Source organism: Amblyomma mixtum, chromosome 8 (assembly GCF_055824585.1).
Source record: "Amblyomma mixtum isolate Tamu chromosome 8, ASM5582458v1, whole genome shotgun sequence".
Classification (NCBI taxonomy): domain Eukaryota; kingdom Metazoa; phylum Arthropoda; class Arachnida; order Ixodida; family Ixodidae; genus Amblyomma; species Amblyomma mixtum.
In genome coordinates, this window is record NC_143019.1 from 128013946 (window position 1) to 128037921 (window position 23976).

The 23976-nt window shown below is 48.9% G+C and overlaps 2 protein-coding genes across 4 annotated transcripts in view; both read left to right on the forward strand.

Annotated features, from left to right (window-relative positions):
- Positions 1-23976, forward strand: part of LOC149334292 (neprilysin-1-like) — a 78735-nt gene that overhangs the window by 1982 nt on the left and 52777 nt on the right. Inside the window, exon 1 of one of the 3 annotated variants that reach the window (XM_089555113.1) lies at positions 507-668. The exons of the other annotated variants lie outside the window; for them this stretch is intronic. Within the exon in view, the coding sequence (XP_089411239.1) occupies positions 651-668 (18 nt within the window). The 5' untranslated portion in view covers positions 507-650. Of the gene's footprint in view, positions 1-506; positions 669-23976 lie in introns of those variants that run through there. 3 annotated transcript variants of the gene reach the window in all.
- Positions 20435-22108, forward strand: LOC149334293 (uncharacterized). The gene has a single exon (XM_089556232.1). The coding sequence runs from the start codon at positions 21376-21378 to the stop codon at positions 21976-21978; it is 603 nt and encodes a 200-aa protein (XP_089412358.1). The 5' UTR covers positions 20435-21375; the 3' UTR covers positions 21979-22108.

Genomic DNA, 23976 nt, shown 5'->3' on the forward strand with positions numbered 1-23976 from the left:
CGACATACGAGCATACGTCGATCTCGGTAGCCAGTGCGTAACTCTGCGGAAGGAGGATGCCAACCGAATCGGAGTCGCTTACACGAAGTTGACCAAGCCGTTCACTATCGGGGGCTACGGGTCCGGACGTGTGACACCGTGTGGGGAAACGAGCATCACCCTCACGGTCAACCAAGCTACAGCGGACGTTCCCGTGCTGGTCGTGCCGGACGCGTCACAGTCCATACCCCTACTCGTGGGCCAACCTTTCACCGAGAAACCACACATCACGATTGTGAGGCGGAAGAACACAGTGCGTATTTTTGAGGAGCACAGGAACGAGGACAAAACAGACGACATGCTTCAGTCCATTGAAATTCCAGAGCTCCCAGAACGACCTGTGTGCCTATGGGCGAAGGAAACAACGGTTGTGCCCCCAAAATACGTGGGTTTCGTTAAGCTCTACGCCACTGGTAGCGCACCACGCTCAGATGTCTTCGTGGACATGCAGCTCTGGTGCCAAGAAGGTCGAGAGCATTGCATACCACGCTGTGTCCTCAGCGTTGACGGGACCAACGAAACAGTAGTCCCTGTAATGAACATTTCCAATCATGAACTGACCATCAAAGAGAACGAACGAGTCGCACGAGCGGAAATTTGCTACCCAGACGATGCATCGCCACGAGAGGGTGAGTCGGACATTAGCACTGACCAGTGTCAGTCGCTGGTCGCCTTGATCGATCACAACCGTTCCAAGTGAACACGTTTATTCAAGGCATATCTCGGATACATGATCTCCATCACATGACGGTCGGAGTCGATCTCCCTGCTCCCCTCTTTCTCTCTGCCGCCCTCTCTCCAGTCCCGTCTCCGTTTTCACGCGGCCGCTCAGGTCACGTGCGCGCGCCGATCCAGGTGGCCGTGGTTCTCACCTTCTAGCTCTCGTGATATCGCCTAGCTGGCGCTGGGCGTCCGGAGATAGTGGGAGACTCGAATGCTTACACGACCGGGCACCCAAACATTGCGTCCTCGCAATGGCGTAGACCCTGTCGCTGCTGCGTATTATTCGGTAATATAATCTTCGAGCCACTTAGGCGGTTTCCTTAGGCGCGTTCGGCGATCTGAACAGTCTTCCGGTGCCTCTTCGAGTTCTCTTGAGCGCGATGATTCTTGCGTGAACGATTCTTGTGCTTCCGGTAGTTCAGGCGATGGTGTCACCGCGCTTTCTTGCACATGGTAGTGCTTCAGTTGTCTAGCTGTGGCAAGTCGGGTATCTTCGTAGCCGTTTTCTTCCTTAGCGATCGTAAACGTGTTTTTGTTTACGTGAAGAATTCTGTATGGCCCGTCGTAGAGAGGTCCCAGCTTGGCATCTCTTGCTCCTTTTTGGTACCATACTTCGTCACCTATTTCGAAATTGGATAGGCGGTGTTCAGCGTCGTGCGTCCGTTTCATTTTGCGTAAATAGGCCGTTAATGTGGCATTGGCTTGCGCACGTTTTGCTTCGATGTCGTCAATTGGGTCCTGCGGGATGTTCATTTCGTTGTCCAGTTGCTTGCGTGGGACGTAGTTGAAAAGTAGTTCGAAGGGGAGAGTTTTATTCCAAAGTGAGGTTGGTTGTTCACTTGAAATGTTGTTTCTCTCATGTATTCGCTCCAGTGGTCGATGTCGCCATTCACGTTTTTTCGCAGTGCGGACAAGATTTTGCCGTTTGCTCTTTCGACAAGACCGTTTGTTTCCGGAGCGTAAGGTACTGTGCGGCCGTGCGTGATGCTCTTCTCGGCAAAGTATCTCTTTGCTGCTCTCGACGTGAAAACTTTGTCGTTGTCCGTTATCACGGTCTTCGGTGTTCCAAACGTGAGAACGATGTCTTCTTCGACAAAACGTAGTACATGTTCCGTTGATTTATCGGGTACGGCACGTGTTACAATGAATCGCGTTGTCACGTCAACAGCGGTTATAAAATATTTGTTGGAGTCCTGGGAATTGATTGGTCCAACGTGGTCCATTGCGATGGTTTCGAATGGGTTGGAGGATGGCATACGGGGGTTTAGTGAACCAGCTTGCACTCCCGTCTGCGAGTTGAATCTTTGGCAGGTTTCGCATCTTCTCACGTAGTTTTCAACTTCGTTCTTCATGTTTTCCCAGAAGTAGCGTCGCTGTATTTTAGACAGTGTCCGAGTAACATCGCCATGACCATCGTTGTCGTGGTACGATTGGAGTACATCTTGTTTCAGCGATTCGGGTATTATAATGCGATGAATCTCCTTTTATCCGTTATTCGTCACGTGTACGAGTCTATCGTTGACAAGTTTGTACTGTGACTTGTTTGCCTGCGGCTGCTGCGTTTGCTGAATGAGTGATGCAAGTTTCGGATCGGTTCGTTGCGCTTTGTTTAGTCGATCATCCTCGGCTATGAGAATGAAAACTCCGTGCGCGTCTTCAGGCGTTCTTGATAAGGCGTCGGCCACTACGTTCGTCTTTCCTGATGTATGGCGGATGCTGAAGTTGTAAGACATCAGGTCAAGCACAATGCGTGCAAAACGTCTGTTCGGATTTTTCTTTGACATAATGTGCGAGACAGCCCAGTTGTCCGTGTAGATGTCAAAGTGCTCGAGTCCTTGTAAGTAATGGTGAAACTTGTCGGTAACGGCCCAGTGCACTGCAATTGCCTCCAGCTCTGTTGAGTGCTTGTGCTTATCCGATTCCGGCACTTTCTTGCTTGCATATTCGATTATGCGTGTTTCGTTTCCGTGTTCTTGGGACAAGACTGCACCAAATGCCGTGTATAAAGCGTCGACATGCACTTCGGTTGGAAGCGATGGGTCGAAGGTAGCTAGTATGGGTGCTTTGATCAAACATTCCTTAAGTTTGTCCATGGCTTCTTGACATTCAGTAGTCCACGTTATCAATGAGTCCTTTTTCGTTAGTTCTGTCAGGGGTTTGGCGATCTTCGCATAGTCCTTTATATACTTTCGGTAATGCGATGTCAGCCCGAGGAAAGATCGTACTTCGGTTTTTGTGTTCGGTTTGCCATATCTTGATATAGCTGCGGTTCTTCCCGGATCGATTGTTACTCCCTCGCGAGATATTATCGCACCAAGGAAAGGGATGGACTGCACTGCGAATAGGCATTTTTTGAAGTCTGCTCTGAGTCCTAAGTTCTGCAGAGTTTTCAGCACTTGACTCACCGTCTTGATGTGCTGTTCCGACGTGTCCGTAAATATACAGATGTCGTCCATGTAGACGATGACTTGGTTTTTGTCGATCAGCGGCTTTAGACCTTCGTTCATTACGCTCTGCATTGTTGAGGGTGCCGTGCATAGTCCAAAGAGCATACGGGTCGGTTCATAGTGACCATCTTCTGTCACAAATGCGGCTTTTTTTCGGTCTTCCTCACGAAGCGGAATGTTCAGAAAGGCCTTTTTCACGTCAATTTTTGTGAAGTACCGCGATCCAGAAATTTTGCGGACTGCTGCGTCCACTTTCGGCATCGGGTATGCGTGTTTGACAGTTTTTGCGTTCAGGAAGCGATAGTCTACACACAGTCGTTTAGGAGTTGATTCGTGATGAGGTTGATCAACCACGATGACGGGTGATGCATAAGGCGATTTCGATGGACGTATGATCCCTTTGTCCAGCCATTCTTGCGTTTGTTGCCGTATGAACTTTTTGTTGATTTCACTGGCGGTGTACGGCTGCATGCGAATGGGTTTGTCGTCGGAGAGCTCGATTGTGTGTTCTACGTGAGTGCACAGTCCGAGGTCATTCTCAGGGTTTGTGAACACTTCAACGTTGTCAAGTAGAATGGCTTGAAACCTGCCTGTTTCATCTGTGGTGAAGTCTTCGGGTTTCACTTGCTTGATGAGCTGAACAATTTCTTCACTGGATGGAAGTTCTTTGCTGCTGCTTACAGTTGTCACGTCCGTGACTGCTCCGCATGTCGTTGATATCGCGTATTTGCGGGTGTCATTAGTCGCTTCGGAGTGTTCGACAGTTTTGTCTTCGGTCGGTGTCGCATTTGTCCCTTTCGCCCGATTGGGCGGTAGCTTCTGCGGAACGACGTTTTCTTCTGCTCCCCTCACGATCTCCTTTGGAATCCATTCCAAGCTGTGAATGCCGTTTGCGCATCGTTCAATGTAGTCATATGGTACGCACTCGCGCCAATCGGTTCCCACAATTGCGTCGTAGGGTAGGTCCTTTACGACTTTGACCTCGATTGTTGCTGAGGTTTTCCCGATCGTGATGCGTGCTTGCGTGACGCCTACTGGTATGTCGGATGTTCCGAAAGGTCCCTTGAGCAGAATGTCTTTTTCTGGTGCCACTTCGAGGTTGTGCTGTTTGGCAAATGCGTGAGACACTAAGGAGACTGTTGAACCAGTGTCCCAGAGCGCTGACGTTTCGATCCCGTTGATTTTTGCCGGTAGGAGAATTAGTTTTCCTGGTGATTCTCCTTTGACAATGCAGTTGGTGTGCGCTTCGCTTGCTCTTGCCTCTCTGCGGCGCGCTGCTGACTTTTTTTGTTCTTTGGTCCTCGTGTCTGGTTGGGGGCAATCTTTGGCTCGATGTCCCTTCGTTCTGCATCTTGCGCAGGTGTCTGGCGGTAGACGTTGGGTCTTCGGGTACGTTGCGCTCGGGGCTTCCACCGAATTTTTTTCAGAAAATTTCGAAGTCTTGGGGGAGGCTTGGTGTTTGGTGGTATCCTGCGATAGTCCAGCATCTCGTCGATCAAGTTGTTGAACGTAGTGCAAGAACTCACTTATGGTTCCGCGGCGGAGATCGTGGAAGGCAGCGAGCATCGGCTTCGCACTGTCTTGTCGCACTCCCTGAATGAGCCAGTCAACCACATCGTCGTCGGAAAGACCATATGTGCCACGTTTGATGCGTTGGAGCCGGGCGTACATGTAGTCGGTCATGCTTTCGTTTTCTCGTTGCACTCTTGCGTCAACTGAGGCAACCAACTGGCAGAAGAGTAGTGGTTTGTCAAACTCATCTTTCAGCGCTGATACCCAGGTTGTCCAGTCGTTGTACTGGTTGCCTGTGGTTTGATGCCATGATGATGCGCGCCCTCGGAGTCGTGATATTCCTGCATTCAAGGTTGCTGCATCGGTCCACGAGCAACGATCTCGCATCGACTCCACTGATGTCTTCCAATCTTGAAAGTTTTCTCTTTCAGTTCCGGAGTAAGTCGGTAGCGTTCCTGTCAAATCAGGCGTTGTTGTTATTTGCAGCGCCGTGCTGTCGTTCAGCAGGTTAGATGATGTCATTTGCCGTTCCAGGAGTCGAGCCATCATCTGTAACGTAGTGTTGAGCACAGCGAGCTCCGTCGTTGCACTTATAGTTCCGGATTGCATCGTTGTTTCTGTACGAGGTGCGTCTGGCGTTGTCGACAGTCCGATTTCGGATGGATTTCTAAGCGGCGTTTGCATTCCGAAAATACCCGGGGTCCGAGGTTGAGTTGTCTGCAACTCCCGTGTGCCGTTTCCAGCTTCGTCCGGTATCGGCGTAGAGATTCTGGGGTTCGAAGCGTTCCCCCCGCCGGTCGCCATTGCTGGTGCACTTGCAGCTTCTAATTCACTTGCTCGGAGTTCAGTATAACGTTTTCGGCTGCCGTTGGTCCGCTTGAAGGTCCGTTTGAATGTTCGCTTCAAGGTTAGCTTGAAAGTTCGCTAAATAATCCTCGTCGCCATGTCAGTCGCTGGTCGCCTTGATCGATCACAACCGTTCCAAGTGAACACGTTTATTCAAGGCATATCTCGGATACATGATCTCCATCACATGACGGTCGGAGTCGATCTCCCTGCTCCCCTCTTTCTCTCTGCCGCCCTCTCTCCAGTCCCGTCTCCGTTTTCACGCGGCCGCTCAGGTCACGTGCGCGCGCCGATCCAGGTGGCCGTGGTTCTCACCTTCTAGCTCTCGTGATATCGCCTAGCTGGCGCTGGGCGTCCGGAGATAGTGGGAGACTCGAATGCTTACACCAGCCCTTATTGATAACGAGCGAAGAGATTCAAGTAGGTCCTGGTGTTGCTCCTGAGGAACGTGCAAAGCTCGAACAGCTTATTTTTGAGTATCGGGATTGCTTCGCAACCACCGTTTCAGAGATTGGCTGCACAAATGCCGCTGAAATGAGCATTGAGCTAACAACGCTGGAGCCAGTGAAATTTCGTTCCTAACGACTCTCTTACGCCGAACGGGCACACACAAAAGAAATGATTGAAGAACTAAAGCAAGCTGGCATTGTTGTCGACTCCAAATCGGATTATGCAAGTCCTATCCTACTGGTGCGAAAAAAGACAGGGGAGCAACGAATTTGCGTGGACTACCGTGCCCTCAACCGTGTCACAAAAAAGGACCGGTATCCACTGCCTTTAATTGAGGATCAACTGGACCGTCTGAGAGGGAAATGCTTCTTCACGAGCCTAGATCTTGCGTCAGGCTACTATCAAATTCCTATGACCGAGGAATCGAGACACAGGACTGCGTTCGTTACTCCAGACGGCCATTATGAATTCGTTCGAATGCCATTTGGCTTGGCCAACGCACCGGCAGTGTTCCAGAGAATGATCAACGCTGTACTGGGTCCCCTACGGTACACCGTGGCTCTCGCCTACATGGATGACATCCTGCTGCCCACAACGACCGTGGAAGAGGGGCTTGACCACCTGAGAATGCTTTTGGATGTCCTCCGTGGAGCGGGATTAACGCTGCGATTAAGCAAGTGCCGTTTCTTCTTCGAGAAAGTCGATTACCTTGGCTACGATATCTCTGCCAGAGGAGTGCGACCCGGAAGTTTAAAGATCCAGAGCGTCGCTGACTTTCCCGAACCAAGGAATGTACACCAGGTGCGTCAGTTTTTGGGTCTGGCAAGCTATTTTCGAAGATTTGTAAAAGGGTTCGCCAGCACTGCTAAACCTCTAACGCGACTGACGTCTACGGATGCAGTTTTTGGAAGTGGACTTCGGTGCACGAAGCCGCGTTCACTGAACTGAAGATGAAGTTGACTGAAAGGCCAGTTTTGGCGCATTTCGCGTTCGACGCAAGAACAGAAGCGCACACGGGTGCCAGCAAAGATGGCCTAGGAGCAATACTTCTGCAAGAACAAGCAGATGGGCAGCTTCATCCTGTCATCTACGCAAGCCGGCGGACAACTGACTACGAAGAGAGATACCACTCATATGAACTAGAAGCGCTTGCGGTTGTTTGGGCGTTAGAAAAGTTTCGAGTGTACCTAATCGGGATGAACTTCAAGGTGGTCACTGACTGCAACGCAGTACGGGCAACGATGAGCAAAAGGAATCTGCTTCCCCGTATTGGCAGAGGGTGGCTGCGACTGCAAGAGTTCACCTTCGACATGGAATACCGTAAGGGGGCGGCAATGGCTCATGTTGATGCACTTAGCCGCTCTGCATACGACCCTCCAGAAGAGACGGATATTGTTCCTGGCCTTCACGTCCTTGCAACATGCATAGCGACAGAAGACGTGCTCACCGTTGCCCAGCTGAATGATCCAAAGGTTCGAGCTTTGAAGGAAAGGCTAGAAAAAAAAAAAGATCAACGCAAGCAACAGGAGCGGTACAAAAGGAAGCGGGTGGAAGCGCCGACATACAATCCCGGAGATGTTGTACTTGTTGAGCGAGAACCGGCAGCAAGTGGGGAGTCAAGGAAACTCAAAGAAAAATACAAAGGACCGTACATCATCCGAGAAAGGCTTCCCAACGACCGCTACCGCATCGAAAACGTGCCTCCGGGGCGGCAAAGGTGAAGAGCATAAAGCAGTATTGCACCGGTTGACAAGCTGAAGCTTTGGGACCGGGAATTCCACGAGACAAGTTCGGAAGAATCGGAACGCGAGGTCGATTCCGACCGGGGCGGTCGGTGGCACAGGATGGCCGAATGTGAGCGCCAGCTCATCCCCGCCGACGGAGATCCTTCGCCGGAGGGCGAGCAACCCGAACTTTGAGTCCGAGCAACCCGAGCCGCCCGTGGGAGGAGAGAGTGATGTGAGGAGAGGATGAGGAGGACGAGCGCTCGCGCGGCGCGTGAAGAACAGACTCAGGTGTTGGACACGAAAGAAGCTACACGGCCTCTTGTTAACCCAGTGATCCTTTGTAACGGAAAGACGAATAAACGTCTTTTGAATTGTTCTTTTATCCTAACACATGTGAACAGTGCATAGCAGCCCTATACTCGGATGAGCTACCACCTTTAATTAGGCAAAAGAGCCGGGGTGGACTTATTTCACCGGCACAAGACGTTGTTTGTCTTTGTGAAGCAGTTGAAAAGGGCCTTCGACGGCTACAGGCAGAATATGATACTAATAAAATGGTGATGGCAAAATACACCTCATCCTTGAAGTCCTCGGAACCTCCACAGAAAAAGTAGTTTCAGAAACTGGAGGACCACATCCTTGACTTTGATTCACTTGACAACCATATTTATAGTTTGTGCAATAAAATCGCTGAAGAATATGTGAAAGTGAGAATACATCACATGACAAACGAACGAAACCGTGAACTGATCAAAAACAAAGTGAGACCACTTTTGTCGGGGGTGATTATTTTCAATCACCAGTAGGGTATTTGTCATGATGTTTTTGACTGCATATAAGATTTTTTCCGTAATATCTGCGCAGTTGAACTGTCTTCTGCAGATCTGTTGGCTGCTGGTTGATTGAAAACAAATGTCTAAAACTAGAACCGCACATGCATTCCTTCCGAAGTGCGAGCAGCTGCATCAGCAAAGCGAAAAGGCACGAGCGCGGCTGCACTACGCTTTTCTCTATTAAATTTTGTGCACTTAAACTGGCTTTTACATGCCTAGTTGATGGAAACGAAACGTTTATAACTATAATCACTCGTCTTCGTTTCTCCGCAAATGCAAGCAACTTCATCCGCAGCGCGGAAAAGCACGCGACGCAGCACTAAGCTTTTCTTCTTAATATCTGAGCTGGCAAACTGCCTTCTACATGCCAGTTTGCCGCTGGTTGACGAACAATTGACGTTTAGAACTAGAACCACTCGTTTGCGTTGCTTTGTAAGCGCGAAAAAGCGCGGCTGCGCTATGCTTTTCTCCTTAATATTTCCGTAGTTAAACTGCCTTCTTCACGCCAGTTGGCTGCTAGTTGAAGGAAAATAAACGTTTACAACTAGAGCCACACGTTTTCGTTGATTTCTGAATGCTAGGAACTTCATGAGTAGCGCGAAAAAGTAGAAGCACGGCTGCGCTCCGCTGCTTTGTGCCTCTGCAGGCTGCGCTATGCCTTTCTCATTAATAATTCTGCAGTTAGACTGCCGTCATCAAGGCAGCTTGGTGCTGGTTGATGGGAAATAAGCGCATGCAACTAGAACCATTTGTTTTCATTGCTTTCTGAATGAGCGCAACTTCATCAGCCGCGCGAAAAAGCAGAAGCGCGGCCAGGCGCGGCTGCGCGCTGCGCTGCGTTTTGCCTCTGGTAAGATGGCCGCCGCCCGTTCGGCGCGCCTTCACCCTTGCCCATAGGCGCGTATAGGCGACTTCCACTCCAGCAAGTTTTATATATCCTCCTTGCTTCAACCTCTATAATGGGAGCGTCGAGGGAGGGTTGATCGGGGCCTACATAGTCGGGATATGATACAGCTTGGCCCACAGTGGTATAAGTTAATTGTAGTTGACGTAACAGTGCTTGATGATTTTGACGACTTTTATGGGTAAGTCTTTTGAGTGTAAGCAGTGTTTTGCTTTTTAGCTTGAGTGGGGTCTATCATATGTCGCAAGGAATGTTAGCAAGTCTGTCCGCGTTTCGCCGTCACTACTTGAAAAAAACTTTGTCGAGGCTAGGAATCGAACCAAGGCCTTTCGCATCTGAAGTGCAGACGCTACCACTCCGCCACGAAGGCTCAGGGTTCGAGCTTGAATAAAGTCACATCTAGTGAATGCATGGGTTTCATAAATGAAATAATAGAAATGAAAAAAAAAATGAAATCAAGAAAATAAACAAAAATGAAATAAAAATAAAGATATGAAAGGAAACAGAAATAACAAATGAAATAAAAATGAAATACGAGAAATAGAAAACTAAAAACAAATAAACAGTTCGCCAGGAAACGCTTTCTCCTTGCAGCACTTTAGAGAGTCAAAGTGCCCTGAATTTTTTTCCTCAGTCTTTCCCTGCCTCGGTATAGAATGCTGGGCGCCAGCTTCACTGGCCGGCGTTTGTAACGTCGACGTTGGGGGAGCCAGCAATGCAGCGTTGCCTCAGATTGCACGGGCTGGTCCATCTTTAAATCTGAGAGTCTTCGAGGATGGTTCCTTCTGAGGTTGGAAGAAAGTTGGGGGCGACTTCAGAATTCCTGGGCGGGCCGGTTTCGTCGGCAGCTCCGGTGGTAATTAACATGGCTGTCTATGGCTGCCAGCCCGGGTAGCTTGAGCGTTTCTTCTGGGGAATGGCGATTCATTGCAGCTGCCGATTGCTGTCTCCACTCGGGTGCTGAACGAAAAATGTTCGCGGGTGCGATGTGGGCTCATGCAAGGCAGAAGTTTTTAAGTTAATTGTTAAAATAAAAGTTCACCAGCATAAGTACTTCTTAGGCATCACACTAACTCCTGACCTCAGATGGGACGCGCACACTGCTAGCATAACCTCGAAAGCATTACGCAAACTATTTTTTCTTCGATGATGTCTGCGCCTCGCACCCACATCGACCAAGCTTCTTGCACATACTACTTTCGTTCGACCAGTTTTAGAGTACGCTAACCCAGTTTGGTTCCCCCATTCAGTGACTGATGTAACAAAACTGGAAAAAGTACAGTGTAAAGCATTGCGGTTTATACACAACAAATATAAGCGCACTGATTCACCAACTAACCTGGAGGCTATTTCTGGTTTAGCGACGCTATCATCAAGAGCGCAACAAGCACGACTCAAATTTTTATTTCACCTTATGCACAACTACTACAAGGTAGACGTATCAAAATACATAACTTTCTCACAATCCCGTCCGTCGAGGCATAAACACGCACGCGCGATAACAGAATACTCATGTCATAACGATACGTTCATGTATTCCTACTTTCCCCTCGTGATCAGAGAATGGAATCTCCTTGATCCCTCAATAATAACGGCAGCCAGATTATCTAAATTCACGTCACGGATAGAATCCTTATCAATTAACCAATAATGCAGTTTCACTGACATACTCAACCGCATCTCAGCACTTTATTAGATTGTTAATTAATCGTGAAGAAAGTACGTTTTTTTGTTTTTTAATTTTTTTCTTTTCGCTCCTGTGTTCCCATGTGCTCTAATTGAATTCCTTATGGAAATGCTCCACCTGACTCCTAGACATGTATTTTTCTTTTTCCTTGCTAATGTTTACCTTTTCTTTTATTTTTCTTGTTCCTTTCTGTTCACCTGTGTTTGATTTGTATTCACTTTTTTTGAATTCCAGAGTGCACTGCTCAAATTTTTATCATGTTTGTCATTTTTGTTCGCCCACCTGCTATGGTCACTGATGGGACTGGCAGTATTGTAAATAAATAAATAAATAAATTGATGTTTTTAGCCTTTCGCACTGGGGGATCGGGCAAAAATCGGGAGGTGGAGGATGCTACTCACCTGCACATAATAAGGGCAAAAGAAAAGCACACGAGAGAGCAACCCCGGTGGATCCTACCTCAAGTAGGGCATGGACTGAAAAGGAATATGAATTTGGATGAAAAAGAGAGAGAGAGAAAAAATCGGAACATTTAGCAAGACAATCGATGAGATTACAGGAAGAAATTTTGAACTGCGGCACAAACAGACCTGAGGCTAAACCCAAATGTGGTGGCGCCAAATGATAGCAAGAGCGCGCTGTTCAAACTAAGGCCAAGATGCTGCTAGAGCTCCTCCAGCAATCTTCTTCTCAAAGATTCCAGTAAAAAAAAAAACATTGGAACCAATTGGATTCCTAACTGGTTCCGACTGGTTCCAATTGGACCCGTTGAGTTCCCATACGTGCCGTTGCTAAAACATACACCGGTTATCGGAAGAGGCAATGATGAGGCTTCTCGGGTGTTGACAGAGGCGTTCCACATCAGAAAGAAGGGATCTGTGTGTGTCAGCAGCCCCTCGGTGAAGTTGTACTCTAACGAGTACAAGTTTTTAGATAAGATTATCTTACAAGATGTGTGATCGACAGCGTCACTTGGCGTGTGCGCATGTACGTAGTCTTCGGAATGTGAGCAGATTCTGTACTGGAACCAGTGTATAAAATGACTGTTTCCTCTGGCAATAAATTTAGTTTAGAGTAGCGCTCCTTTGTGTCTGTGTTCCGTCCCCGTCCTTTCATAGTCGTTTTGCGCTAAAAGCTTTTACTTTACCAAGATGAACCAGCTCGCCCAGCAGAACGTGTTACTGATATTCCTCCCAGATTGCCTCTCTGTTTTGTTGGCGCTGGAGTATGCACGGGACACACTCTTGAGCCGCTCACTAAAGTCTTTTATTCCTGGATGAGTGAAAGAGCTGCGCTTCGTTTGGATTCTAGGCCACTGAGGTACTTTTCAGAACGATGCAGCAGACTTCTTGGCAAAATTAGCTCTCAATGCACCTGTCGTCTGTAGCGTTCCTAATCATATCCTTTTCGGGATGTCTTGTTTTCAGAGTTATGAGTATAAACCACCACATGCAACGATCTCTTGCTCGCTACCGATGACTACCAACATGTCATGTACCCACGGAAGACTCGCACGTGTAAATCCCGGGAGTGTGAGGAAGCGATGACTCTCATGCGGTGTGGGATCCCCCGCTTAAATCTTTACTTATGCAGATGCGGGTTCAGTCCCACACACCCTCTGCACGGCTTGTAGAGAAGTGAAACAATGGAGCATTTTCTACTCTCTTGCCGGAGGTTCGAGGATAAGAGAAGGAAGCGTCTGGAAATTTCCATTACAAAGTTGGGACTCAATTCGTAGGTCCTGCGTCTTCTCTCCTTCGAAGCGAGCGCCATTTGAATTGCATCAAGTTTACGGATACCTCCACTATTGCATACTAGAGCCTCGAATCGTTATACTGTTTGTTTGTTCATTCTCCAAAGATGCCGACACGTGGGCTTATCGATTTGTTTGTGATGCAAGACTGGACCAGATTTATCTCGATTGATCGCATCCAGGCGTAGCCGATTCTAGGTTGTTCCAGACCGTTGTAGTAGTTTTGCACACCGCATCTCTAAAGTTCGCTATCAGCTTTAAATTGAGCACGGCATTCTTTTCTACGACCGCCGAGCACATTTGTTGCTACGTCGCTGCCAAAACATTCAGTTCTTTGCAGGCGCAAGTCAGCCAAAATAAAAAGTTTTGTTCACAAGCCATTTTCGCTGACTTCCTGCTCTCCGGACTGCACTCACCACTACGTGACATCTGGTGGAGGTGTTAACGAATGTCCCTGTCGCCCTCACCCCTGGGAGCCGTCAGAGGAGCCCTAGCCGTCTCGAAGAAGCAGATCACGAGAAAGGCGCAGAAACCGTCCCAACCAAAGCCGAACTACGAAGTAGCCGTCGTCTCCAGAGGCATTCACCTGTATACTGACTACAACAAGACCGAACGTGACCAAAGAACTCCTCAACGCCGACGTCAACCATGGCTACGACGCCAGCCTCCATTAATGTGCACCAGCCCCCGACTGCCGCCCACGTTCAGCGGTTCACCGGCCGAGGACCCTGAAGAATGGCTAAAACAATTTGACCGTGTCGCCGTATTCAACAGTTGGGATGACCAGACTGAAGTAAGCCACGTTTTATTCGCCCTGAAAGGACCAGCCAGAATTTGGTTCCAAAACCTCGAAGATTCTCTAGTGACGTGGGAATCGATCAAACTGGGCTCCTGAAGGCATTCACAAGCAACGTCAGGAAAGAAAGAGCTCAGCTGCTTCTACAGTCACCCATTCATCGCCCGAATCAGACAGTGACGGCGTACGTAGAAGACATGAAGCGCCTTTTTAGACCTGTCGATCCTGACATGACGGAAGAGAAGAAGGTGGAACTTCTGATGCGTGGTGCTAAAGAGGCACTTGTCATTGGCCTCACTCGCAATCCATCAAAGGCTGTTGCTGAATTCACCACCGAAGCAGCCACCATTGAGAAAACTTTGGAACCTCGAACCCGCCATTTAACTCGAGAGCTCCAAGTGACAACTATCTCGAGTGGCACAGCATTCGGAGGCAACCTGCGGGATACCCTCCGCGAAATTGTACGGGAAGAGCTGCGTCACGTTACCATCTTGAAAGTAGCGACCCGTGAGGAAATCGTCCGCTAAGTGCTGCATGCGCTTGGCTCCCCCTCATAGACGCTTCCAGCTGAAGCGTCTTGGTTTACGCCGCTGCAGTACGCAGTCCTCAGCCCCAACGACACACCCTACGTCCACTTGTTCGACGTGAACCAACTGTTTTCGAACGCCACCCTCCTTGGATAAACTTGGATCCTCATTATCTTGCCCAGCGTTTTCTTCGTGGTTCCTGATTCACACTTTAATGCAGCGCCCGGTTTGCCCTATATAGAAGCTGCCGCAGGAGAGGGAGATTTCATACACCACCTCTTCGGCACACTTCATAAACGGTCGCGCATGCTTCATGCCGGAAACTTTTTCCTCCTTTTCTGCCCTTCAGATATGAGAGAAAAGGCTTCCGAGTTGCCTTGGGGATGAAAAGGCAACCTTGCCTGGGCTGAAAAAGACAACCTGGGGCTGAAAAGAAAGACAACATTGCTTGCTCGGGACCGTCTTTAAATTGTGGGCAAACTTGTGCACGTAGGGCACCATCACAGGTCTCACCGCACCTTCCCGGTGAAGTACCTTTCAGCCGTGCACACAGGGCGCGGAAACATGCGTGAGTCACGATAAAGTGTCTTATTCAGGCAACTGCAGTGGTTCAGCGGAAATTCTATTGACGATGTCAACACATGCACAACACTACTGCCTGCGCTGTTGCTGAACCGAGAGCAATAACCCAACCATAACGTGACAACCTACATTCTAGGACTAAGCTTCAACAAGCGTGTTCGTCTGACGTTAGCGTCATTTAACTTCCGCTACTTTCAACACGACAGCGTTAGGGAGCTCGTGTCGCGGAAAATCCACGTTCGTCGTCTGCGTCGTTGGCCGTGAGCGAAAAATCAGCAGAGAAGCAACCAAGGAGGGAAGTAGGCCACCTAGATCACGTGACCTTATGGCGCCATCACAACCTGTCCACCGGATTGTGAGTGAACTGCCCACCGTGACAGGTGGCAGCTAAATTAGTGATTGGTCCCAAGAGGAGGCTGCTGGGAAGAGCAACCTGGATCGCACATGTCCCACCGGTGGGAGCACCCTCCATCGCAGGGAAGAGGCGCATGGCTGAACCGCGACACCATTGCGCCGGGAGTGGTATGAGGACTCCCAGGTATTCATGAATGTTAAGTAGAGAATGCCCAATACTGCATGTATGGGCATTAACCCATTAGCTGTCGCGCTGAGTGGTTAGGGCGCTCGGCTGCTGACCCGAAAGACGCGGGTTCGATCCCGGCCGCGGCTGCTGAATTTCGATGAAGGCGAAATTCTAGAGGCCCGTGTGCTGTGCGATGTCAGTGCACGTTAGAGAACCCCAGGTGGTCAAAATTTCCGGAGCCCTTCACGACAGCGTCCCTCATAGCCTGAGCCACTTTAGGGCGTTAAACCCCAATAAACCAATAAACCATCATACCCTTAAGGCGGAGCTTAAATTCTTTTGGTTTGGTTTATGGGGGTTGGACGTCCGAAAGCGACTCAGGCTAAGTGTTCCCTTCAATATTTTGAATGGGGATATCTTTTCGTCGTACAAGCACAGCTCTATTTGCAACTGTTTGTACTTTAATTACAGGTAAATCGAGTTTGTGCTGGAAGAAAGACCCCGATAGACTGCAAGTGACTGTTGACGACTTAGTAACTCTGAAAACAAAAAAAAAATATAATTTACTGGTAAAAGTAATATTAGCGGACAGAAACCGAAAATTTGATCTTGAAACAAAAAATTAGAAAAGTCCGTCGAATTTCAAACTAAAAAGACGGAAAACTGCAACTTCCTCCCATAAAATATTTATTAAGGTGATGGCTAATGGAATCAGAGCAACCTTAGAACTTTGCCAACCAAAGCATAAACCTTCATTACACACCGCTATCGCTATTATTCCGCAAATACACCGCTATTACGTAACGCACCGCTATCGCACGGCCCACCTAAAACGAACCTTGGACTGAAACCGAAGTGCGAGCGCTCCTAATTCCCATTTGAGCTCAACAAGCAAAACCGCCCGTCACGTTTTTGTGCCGTTTTTGTGTGATAAGTGCCACAGTCCTACCGGTATTAATGCGGACGCATAGTTCCTATATTTAAAATTATTGAGACATTTAAACTCCGTCTTCAGAGTATAGCTCGACAGCGCTTATGTTTATTTGCGTCTTTCTTTCTTGATTATACCCCTATTACAGCATACACTCGTTGGCACACATCAGTAGGCATCTAGAGTCCGCCGCGGTGGCTCAGTGGTTATGGTGCTCGGCTGCTGACCCGAAAGACGCGGGTTCGATCCCGGCCACGGCGGTCGAATATCTATGGAGGCGAAATTCTAGAGGCTGGTTGTACTGTGCGATGTCAGTGCATGTTAAAGAACCCCAGGTGGTCGAAATTTCCGGAGCCCTTCACTACGGCGTCCCTCATAGCCTGAGTCGCTTTGGGACGTTAAACCCCATAAACCAAACCAGTAGGCATCTAGACCACGCGACACACGATAAGGCACACAATACCTCCATTTAACCGTGTGGAACGAACGTTCCTGAATGTACTAGGGGTAGCGCGTCTGACCGGAAACCCCAGGGTGACAGCTTCGATTGCCAACTAGTTACCAGAATTTTATTTTTAGCGTAAACAACTTTTACGCGACTGTGTCCGTTCGTCGTTCTCGCCGCTCAGCGTGGAGGTGGGGCGAGTCAGGCGCGTGTCAATATTTATGTCATAATGACATTTCATTCATGCTACGACCTGATATTAAACAATTCATCCAGAGCTTTTAACCATATTCATTTCACAGCTCAACGTGTGACGTCATTACCCCACCGACCAAACCTGAATTAATGTGGTAAAGCGCACTGTTTAACTCCGAACGTCAACTGTAAAGCTATCGCCAAAAGCCGCCGCGGTGGCGCAGTGGTTATGGTGCTCGGGCACCGACCCAAAAGACGTGGGTTCGATCCCGGTCGCGGCGGTGAAATTTCGATGGAGGCGAAATTCTAGAGGCCCGTGTACTGTGCGATGTCAGTGCACGTTAAAGAACTCCAGGTGGTCGAAATTTTCGGACTCCTTCATTACGGTGTCCCTCATAGCCTGAGTCGCTTTTGGACACCTCTTTCCCTTATCTCAATTCCTACTTTATCCTTTCCCTTAGTGTGCGGTTCAGGTGTCCATCGAGATGTGAGATAGATACTGCGCCATTCCCTTGCCTCAAAAACCAATCTTCAATTTTCAGTGTTGATGGTGTATTAAGAGGCTTCTTGTGCAGGCTAGTTGGTTCATACTTTCTGAAGAACAGATTGACACAGCGCAACGGAACGAGGAAAAGAAAGAAGGAACACGAAACACAGGACGGGCGCTGACTACCATCTCTTTATTGCGTCGTAACAACGAGCACATTTCATACTATTTTCCTGGACCACGTGATACGCTGTCAGCCAGTGGACACTGCGAAGGAACGCCTCACACGCTAGGCGATCATTACACAGCGCAAAATTACTCATAACAAGTGCATGCACTGACATGCAAAACACTACTAAAATAATGATAAACGCACCATAGATAAAAGGTGTGCATGATCCAGCTACAGTTCTGAAAAGCGAGAAAATGAGTGCGGCAAAGCAAACGAAATCTTGGAGCTATATATATCACTCAGGGGGCGAGAACGTATCCCTCATGTAATACCCCATTCCTGGGGCATTTGAGGTATTGATAATAAATAAAAAAAATGCATGAGAATCGCGCATGTGCCTTTGCCATTAACATCGGCGGTGCCAGGAGGAGCATCGAGTAGATGAACGTGACGGTGAAAAGGGGTGTAAAATATAGTAGGAAAAACATGAAAACTTGCTACGCAATAGGCACAATCAGTAGGCCAAAAGCGAAAACGAAAAAACTGACGGCAACAAATAACGCCCAAAATGCTAAAATCGTACAAAAAGAAAATAAAGAAGCAAAAAACAAACCACCACCGGGAAAACAATCGTATAAAAGAGCAAATGAAGAAAAAAACAAACGAACCACCACCGGCAAAAAAATTAAGACGTTAAAAACCATTAACAACCTTTAGGAAAAACGATCGGCGTAAGGCCAACAATCAACTTGGCAAAAGGACTGAAAGTAAATAATAGACAATGAGGTGAGGTGCGAGGACAAACCGTTTCCCAGGATGCCTAGATGTGGTTTAAAAGCAAGAATCGCGCCCCTTCCAGGAAGAACCTTTCTTTCTCCTGTAGACAGACAGAAGGGCTGCTGATACACGCGTCCCCATCCCTTTTTAATAAAACACCTTCAATAACTTCCCTTTCTATTTTACTACTTGCTGTTGCCAAAAATTTAGTGTCCGGTAACACAGGCCGACAACCGTGGCGGGGTTGCTTCCAATGAACTGCCATGTAACTCCCAGACTTGTTTTTTACGTTGAGGAGGTGTTCGCTTGCTCTCTCATTGAAGCAGCGTCCGGTCTGGCTGATGTATACTTTACCGCACGTCAGGGGAATCTAGTAAACCACTGCGGACCAACATTCGGTGTACTGACTCGAATGATTTGCAGTGCAGGTCACCCGATTCTTCCGGTTTATCATCGGGCATATTTTAGCCAACTTACATGGGGCTGAAAACAACGTTCACATCATACCTGGCTGCAACCTTTTTTACATTGTGCGACAGCTTGTGGATGTATGGAATAACCGCCAAACGTTTCTTTTCCTTGACTCCTTTCCCCCTTTCTCCTCGCTTCACTTTCTGGAGTAAGGCTTCGCACTGGTCTGATATGAGGAAAGATGAGTAGCCTGCCAAAAGAAGGCGTTACCTGGTTATCGAAGCTATAATAAACCGTGTGTTCGCAACTCTTTGTTAGTGACGCATGAAGTGCACCAGTTACGACTGCCCGCTTGGCGAGTTTAGAATGCGCACTGTCGAACGGGAGCAAAACTTTCTTCGATCTAACGTTAGAGGACCAACACACACGCTCGCCCCTAAAAACCAGCAACAGATCTAGAAATTGGGTCCTGTTCTCTTTTGGCATTTCCCGCGTGAAGTTGATTCCACCAGAAGAGGCCTTGAACACCCCGACTATGTCCTTGAGGGCTTCAGGCATACCGATGGCCGCTGCAGTGTCTAACACAATGAGGTAATCGTCCGCGTGACGATAGGTCTTGACGATATGCTCTCCATGTAGGTATTCCTAAACTGTCCTATCCATAGCGCTGAAGAAAATGTCTGAGAGCGCTGGTGCAACGGACGAATCAATACAGATTCACGATTTTTGTATCAGAAAGCGGTCATTGTACGACACTACTGTGGATTGCAGGTAAAAATCATGTCGGCTGATGAACCTGTCTTGACTTATTCCGGTTGCATTTTGGAAGCTGACGGAACCGATCTCGTCTATCCTTTGGAGCACAGCGATGAATAGTCGCTCATGCGGAATAGAGTAAAAATGGTCCTCTACGTCAATTGAAAAGTCCGTAGCAGCACCTTGCAATCCGTGGCGTACGTCCTCGACTACTTCCAACGAGCTGCATGCTTGAAACGAGTCAGCTCCAGCCAAACAGTCACACTTGTTTCTGCTCTCGTCTGCCTTTTTCAACCAGTGACGTTTGTGCTTTCACATATTTCATAATAGTCGCATCTCAGTAACTGATAAGTTTAAACACCTTGGCAGTTGAAACGTGCCCGGCTTCTGTGCCCGGGGGCGCGGATAGGCTAAGTATTGGGTGGCTGGTCCTGTTCTTGTTTTCCCCCTGCGCTTTTGCGCCTGTTGCCTTGTGTAGATAACGCACACAGTTCGTTAAATTGAGCTAATATCTACGCAGTCTCCCGGCCAGTGGAGCTCCCCCTGGTCGGCTTCCCTATTGCCTAATGGATGCCTCTGGAGGCTTTTCAACGCTCAGGCGTCCGCAGCATTCCTGTGGCGCTGGCGCCGAAGGATGGTGGTGCCATCAAAATGACCAACCCACGGTCTGTTCGAGCTGCTGTCCAGGCAGCCACGTCCCTCTATGAGAAAATTTCTGAGGTAAGGCAGTTTGGACGCGGCGGGATACTGTGCCGTTCACCAGACCTCTCCTGTGTAAAGGATCTTCTAAACTGCTCTTATTTATGGTCCCTTCCGGTTAGCACTTCATTCCTTCTCATCTCGCCTGCACAAAAGGACTAGTCCGTGGTTTCGACTCCTGCATGTCTCCAGTTGAGACCCTCGACCTTTTCTCCGCGGCAGGGGCTGTTGCTGTATATCGATGTAGCCGGGAGGTGAACAATGTGCGGGTGCCATCTGAATCAGTCACTGCCACTTTTCCGGGTACTGCCTGACCGTCAGAAATAAAAGCATGGCCGTTAATCTTGCGGGTCGATCCCCTTCCATCTAAGCCACTGCAATGTAACAACTGCTGGTGATATGGTCATAGTGCTGGTGGTTGCAAGTCCACCTTGCGGTGTTGCAAATGCGGCAATGACCATGCATCGACTGCACGCACCGAACAGGACAAGTGTTGCCTTTGCGGGGGTGCTCATGCAACAAATTCCTTGGATGGCCCTTCTCAGGCTCATGAATCCCAAATTATTGAAATAATTGACCGCAAGCGCTGTTTGCGGCGTGAAGCCATAACCGAAATTAAAGAAAGAGCGCACTGCTATGCGGGTGTGGCAGCCGGTTCAGGAGTTTCACTACATGCGTCTATTTCGCAGGCCATAGTGACTGCGGTGGAAGGCTCTATGACTGGAATGGTTGAAAGGATTGCATCCACTGTCACAGAGTGCACCTCTCACGCTCTGGCTACGCTGATTACACAGGCCATGCAAACTGTAATGACCTCTCACATGACACGAATGCTTTTGTTACTGACTAAACCTTTTTTTGTCCGTAATGTCTCCGCCCCAGGAACGAATTAGTCCCGATTTTCCTGTTCATAGGTGTGCTGACATGCATCTGCGTTCCAGTCACGTGAGAACCGTGACGTCATTGGGCCTGTATATATTTTGCTGCAATAAAGAGACGGGTGTCTTTCGCTCTGGGCTTGGACACGGACCTAGCTGGTTCTCGATGCGTCTCCGCTCGGTTGGAACGCTCACCCCGACAGCGGCCGGACGCCGCTACAACATGGTGTCAGAAGTATAAGCTGGGACCTGGGATAGAAGCAAAGCGTCGAGAGATGGACGGAGCCAAAATCTTCACACCACCGGGCCTTCAACAGCCACCACCGCTGGACTTCGACAATACATCGCAGTGGCCGGCATGGATTCAGCATTTCGATGACTATCGCGTTGCATCGGGCCTCGACGAACGCTCAGAGGAAGCACAGGTACGAACGCTTCTCTACTCTATGGGACGGCAAGCTCGGGATATTTTTGCCACTTTCGGTCTCTCGGACGAGGACTCGAAGAAGTTCGACGTCGTCAAGAAGTTCGACAGATATTTCATAAAAGAGGTCAACGTCGTGTACGAGAGCGCTTGCTTTCACAAGCGACATCAGATGCCCGGTGAGTCAGTAGACCAGTTCATGACGGCGTTGCATGTCTTAGCAGACCGGTGCGATTTTGGCGAATTTAAGCAACGACTTATCAGAGACAGGTTCGTCGTCGGACTGACAGACCAAAAACTCTCAGAGTCTCTACAGATGGACTCTAAGCTGTCTCTTGCGTCCGCCGTTGCAAAAGCACGCCTTCGAGAGACGGTTCAACAGCAGCAGGAACTCCTTCTCAACTCCACGGCAGACCAAGCGCCTCGAGGGTACCACTTCCCTGTGAAAATGTGACAGTTGGCTCCACAGCAACAGTCGACGCCGTGGAACGTAACAAAAAGCCTCAACGCGGGAACGCCCAGTGCGTCATGACGGACGCTGCATCTACTGCGGTAACTCCCCGCATCCACGAACATTTTGCCCAGCGAGGACAGTGAAGTGCAATTACTGCGGCGTAAAGGGACACTTTGCTAAAGCGTGCACCAAAAAGACTTCCACGGGTAACCAACGCAAGGTACGTAGTACGAGTTTCTTCTGTGCAAGCGGACACGGGACAAATTTTTGTGGGAGAGATTGGAGCGCCAGGTGTAAAAAAGCGATACATTCAAGTATGTGTTAACTCTGTTCCAGTGTTTGCAAAAGTTGATACTAGGGCCGAAGTTACCGTGCTTCCGTCATCTTTTCCTGGTCTCCCTGTTAAGTTAACGAAAGGAAACGAGGTTTTGTCAGCCGCGAGTGGTTCCCGCCTCAATGTTTTGGGCAAATTCGAGGCAGAAATCGCTTGGAAGCGGAAACGTTCTCGCCAAACATGTTATGTCGTCAGCCCGCTCCGACATGTTCTTCTCGGTCTGCCCGCTCTGGAGGCACTAGGAGCCGTGACATTTGTCAATTCAGTCGCGCAGAAGGATTCTACCGGTAGCGTTCCAGGCCCCGAAGTTTGCAGTAACCTGGGCGCAATGCCAAGAGAGTATCCGATTCGGCTTCGCCCAGACGCGGTTCCGTATGCTATAACTGCTCCACGCAGAATTACCATTCCGCTCAGGGAACGCGTCCGCTTTGAACTCGAAAAAATGGAGCGGATGGGCGTTATTCGTAAGGTTGACGGGCCTACGGAATGGTGTGCCGGCATAGTGCCAGTGGTAAAGCCGAGTGGGGATGTCAGGATCTGTGTAGACCTTACACAACTGAATAAGTGCGTTCTACGAGAGAAGTTCGCCCTCCCCACAGTGGATCAAGCTCTAGGTTCTATAGCCGGTGCAAAACGTTTTCTAAACTTGACCCAAATTCTGGTTTCTATCAGGTACGCCTAAGCAAGGCTTCGGAGGAATTTACTACCTTCATTACTCCGTTCGGGCGGTACTGTTTCACCAGGTTACCTTTCGTAATTACTTCAGCGCCTGAGTATTTCCAGAAAAGAATTTCCGAAATCCTGGCAGGCATGCCTGGAGTCGTCAACGTAATGGACGATATTTTAGTCTTTGGAAACAATAAGCAACAACATGATTCTAGACTTGCAAAGGTCTTGACCAGGTTGGCAGAATTCAACGTTACGTTAAGCAAATCCAAGCGTGTCTTCGGCGTTAAAAGGCTCACTTGTTTAGGTCATGTTCTACGTGAGGGAGGCGTACAACCCGATCCAGCTAAGGTAAATCTTGTGAGAGAAATGAAGCCACCGAGCAATGTAGTGGAATTGTTCAGCGTTCTGGGCATGGCAAACCATTTGAGGCGGTTCTTGCCACACCTTGCTCACACTACAGCTCCTTTGCGCGAACTTTTGGGTAAAGATAGGGCCTGGATATGGGGCCCAGCGCAGAACGCTGCGTTCGAAAGTGTGAAATTTCTGATCTGCTCCGCGAAATGCATGGCTTTGTACGACCCTCGCCTTTCCACGATTCTATCGGCAGACGCTTCGTCTTTCAGCCTGGGCGCAGTCCTTTCTCAAACGCAACGGAACGGTGAGCGACGCCCAGTAGCGTTCGCCTCGCGTTAACGCGAGGAGGCGTTAGCCTTGACTTCGGCTGCCGAAAGATTCGATGAATACCTCAGAGGTCTGGACATACTCTTCGAAACGGTCCATAAGCCTCTTGTTTCCTTACTAGGAAAAATGCCCGTTGATATGGTCCCGCCAAGAATTCAGCGGTTCAGATTGCGGCTCATGCGCTATCGTTTTGAGGTAGTCTATGTTCCGGGAAAACACTTAGTCACTGCCGACACTCTTTCGCGAGCGCCATTCACTGGAGACAAGCGGATAGCCGGAGAATTATCTGTGTCTGAAGTTTCTTCCTATGCAAA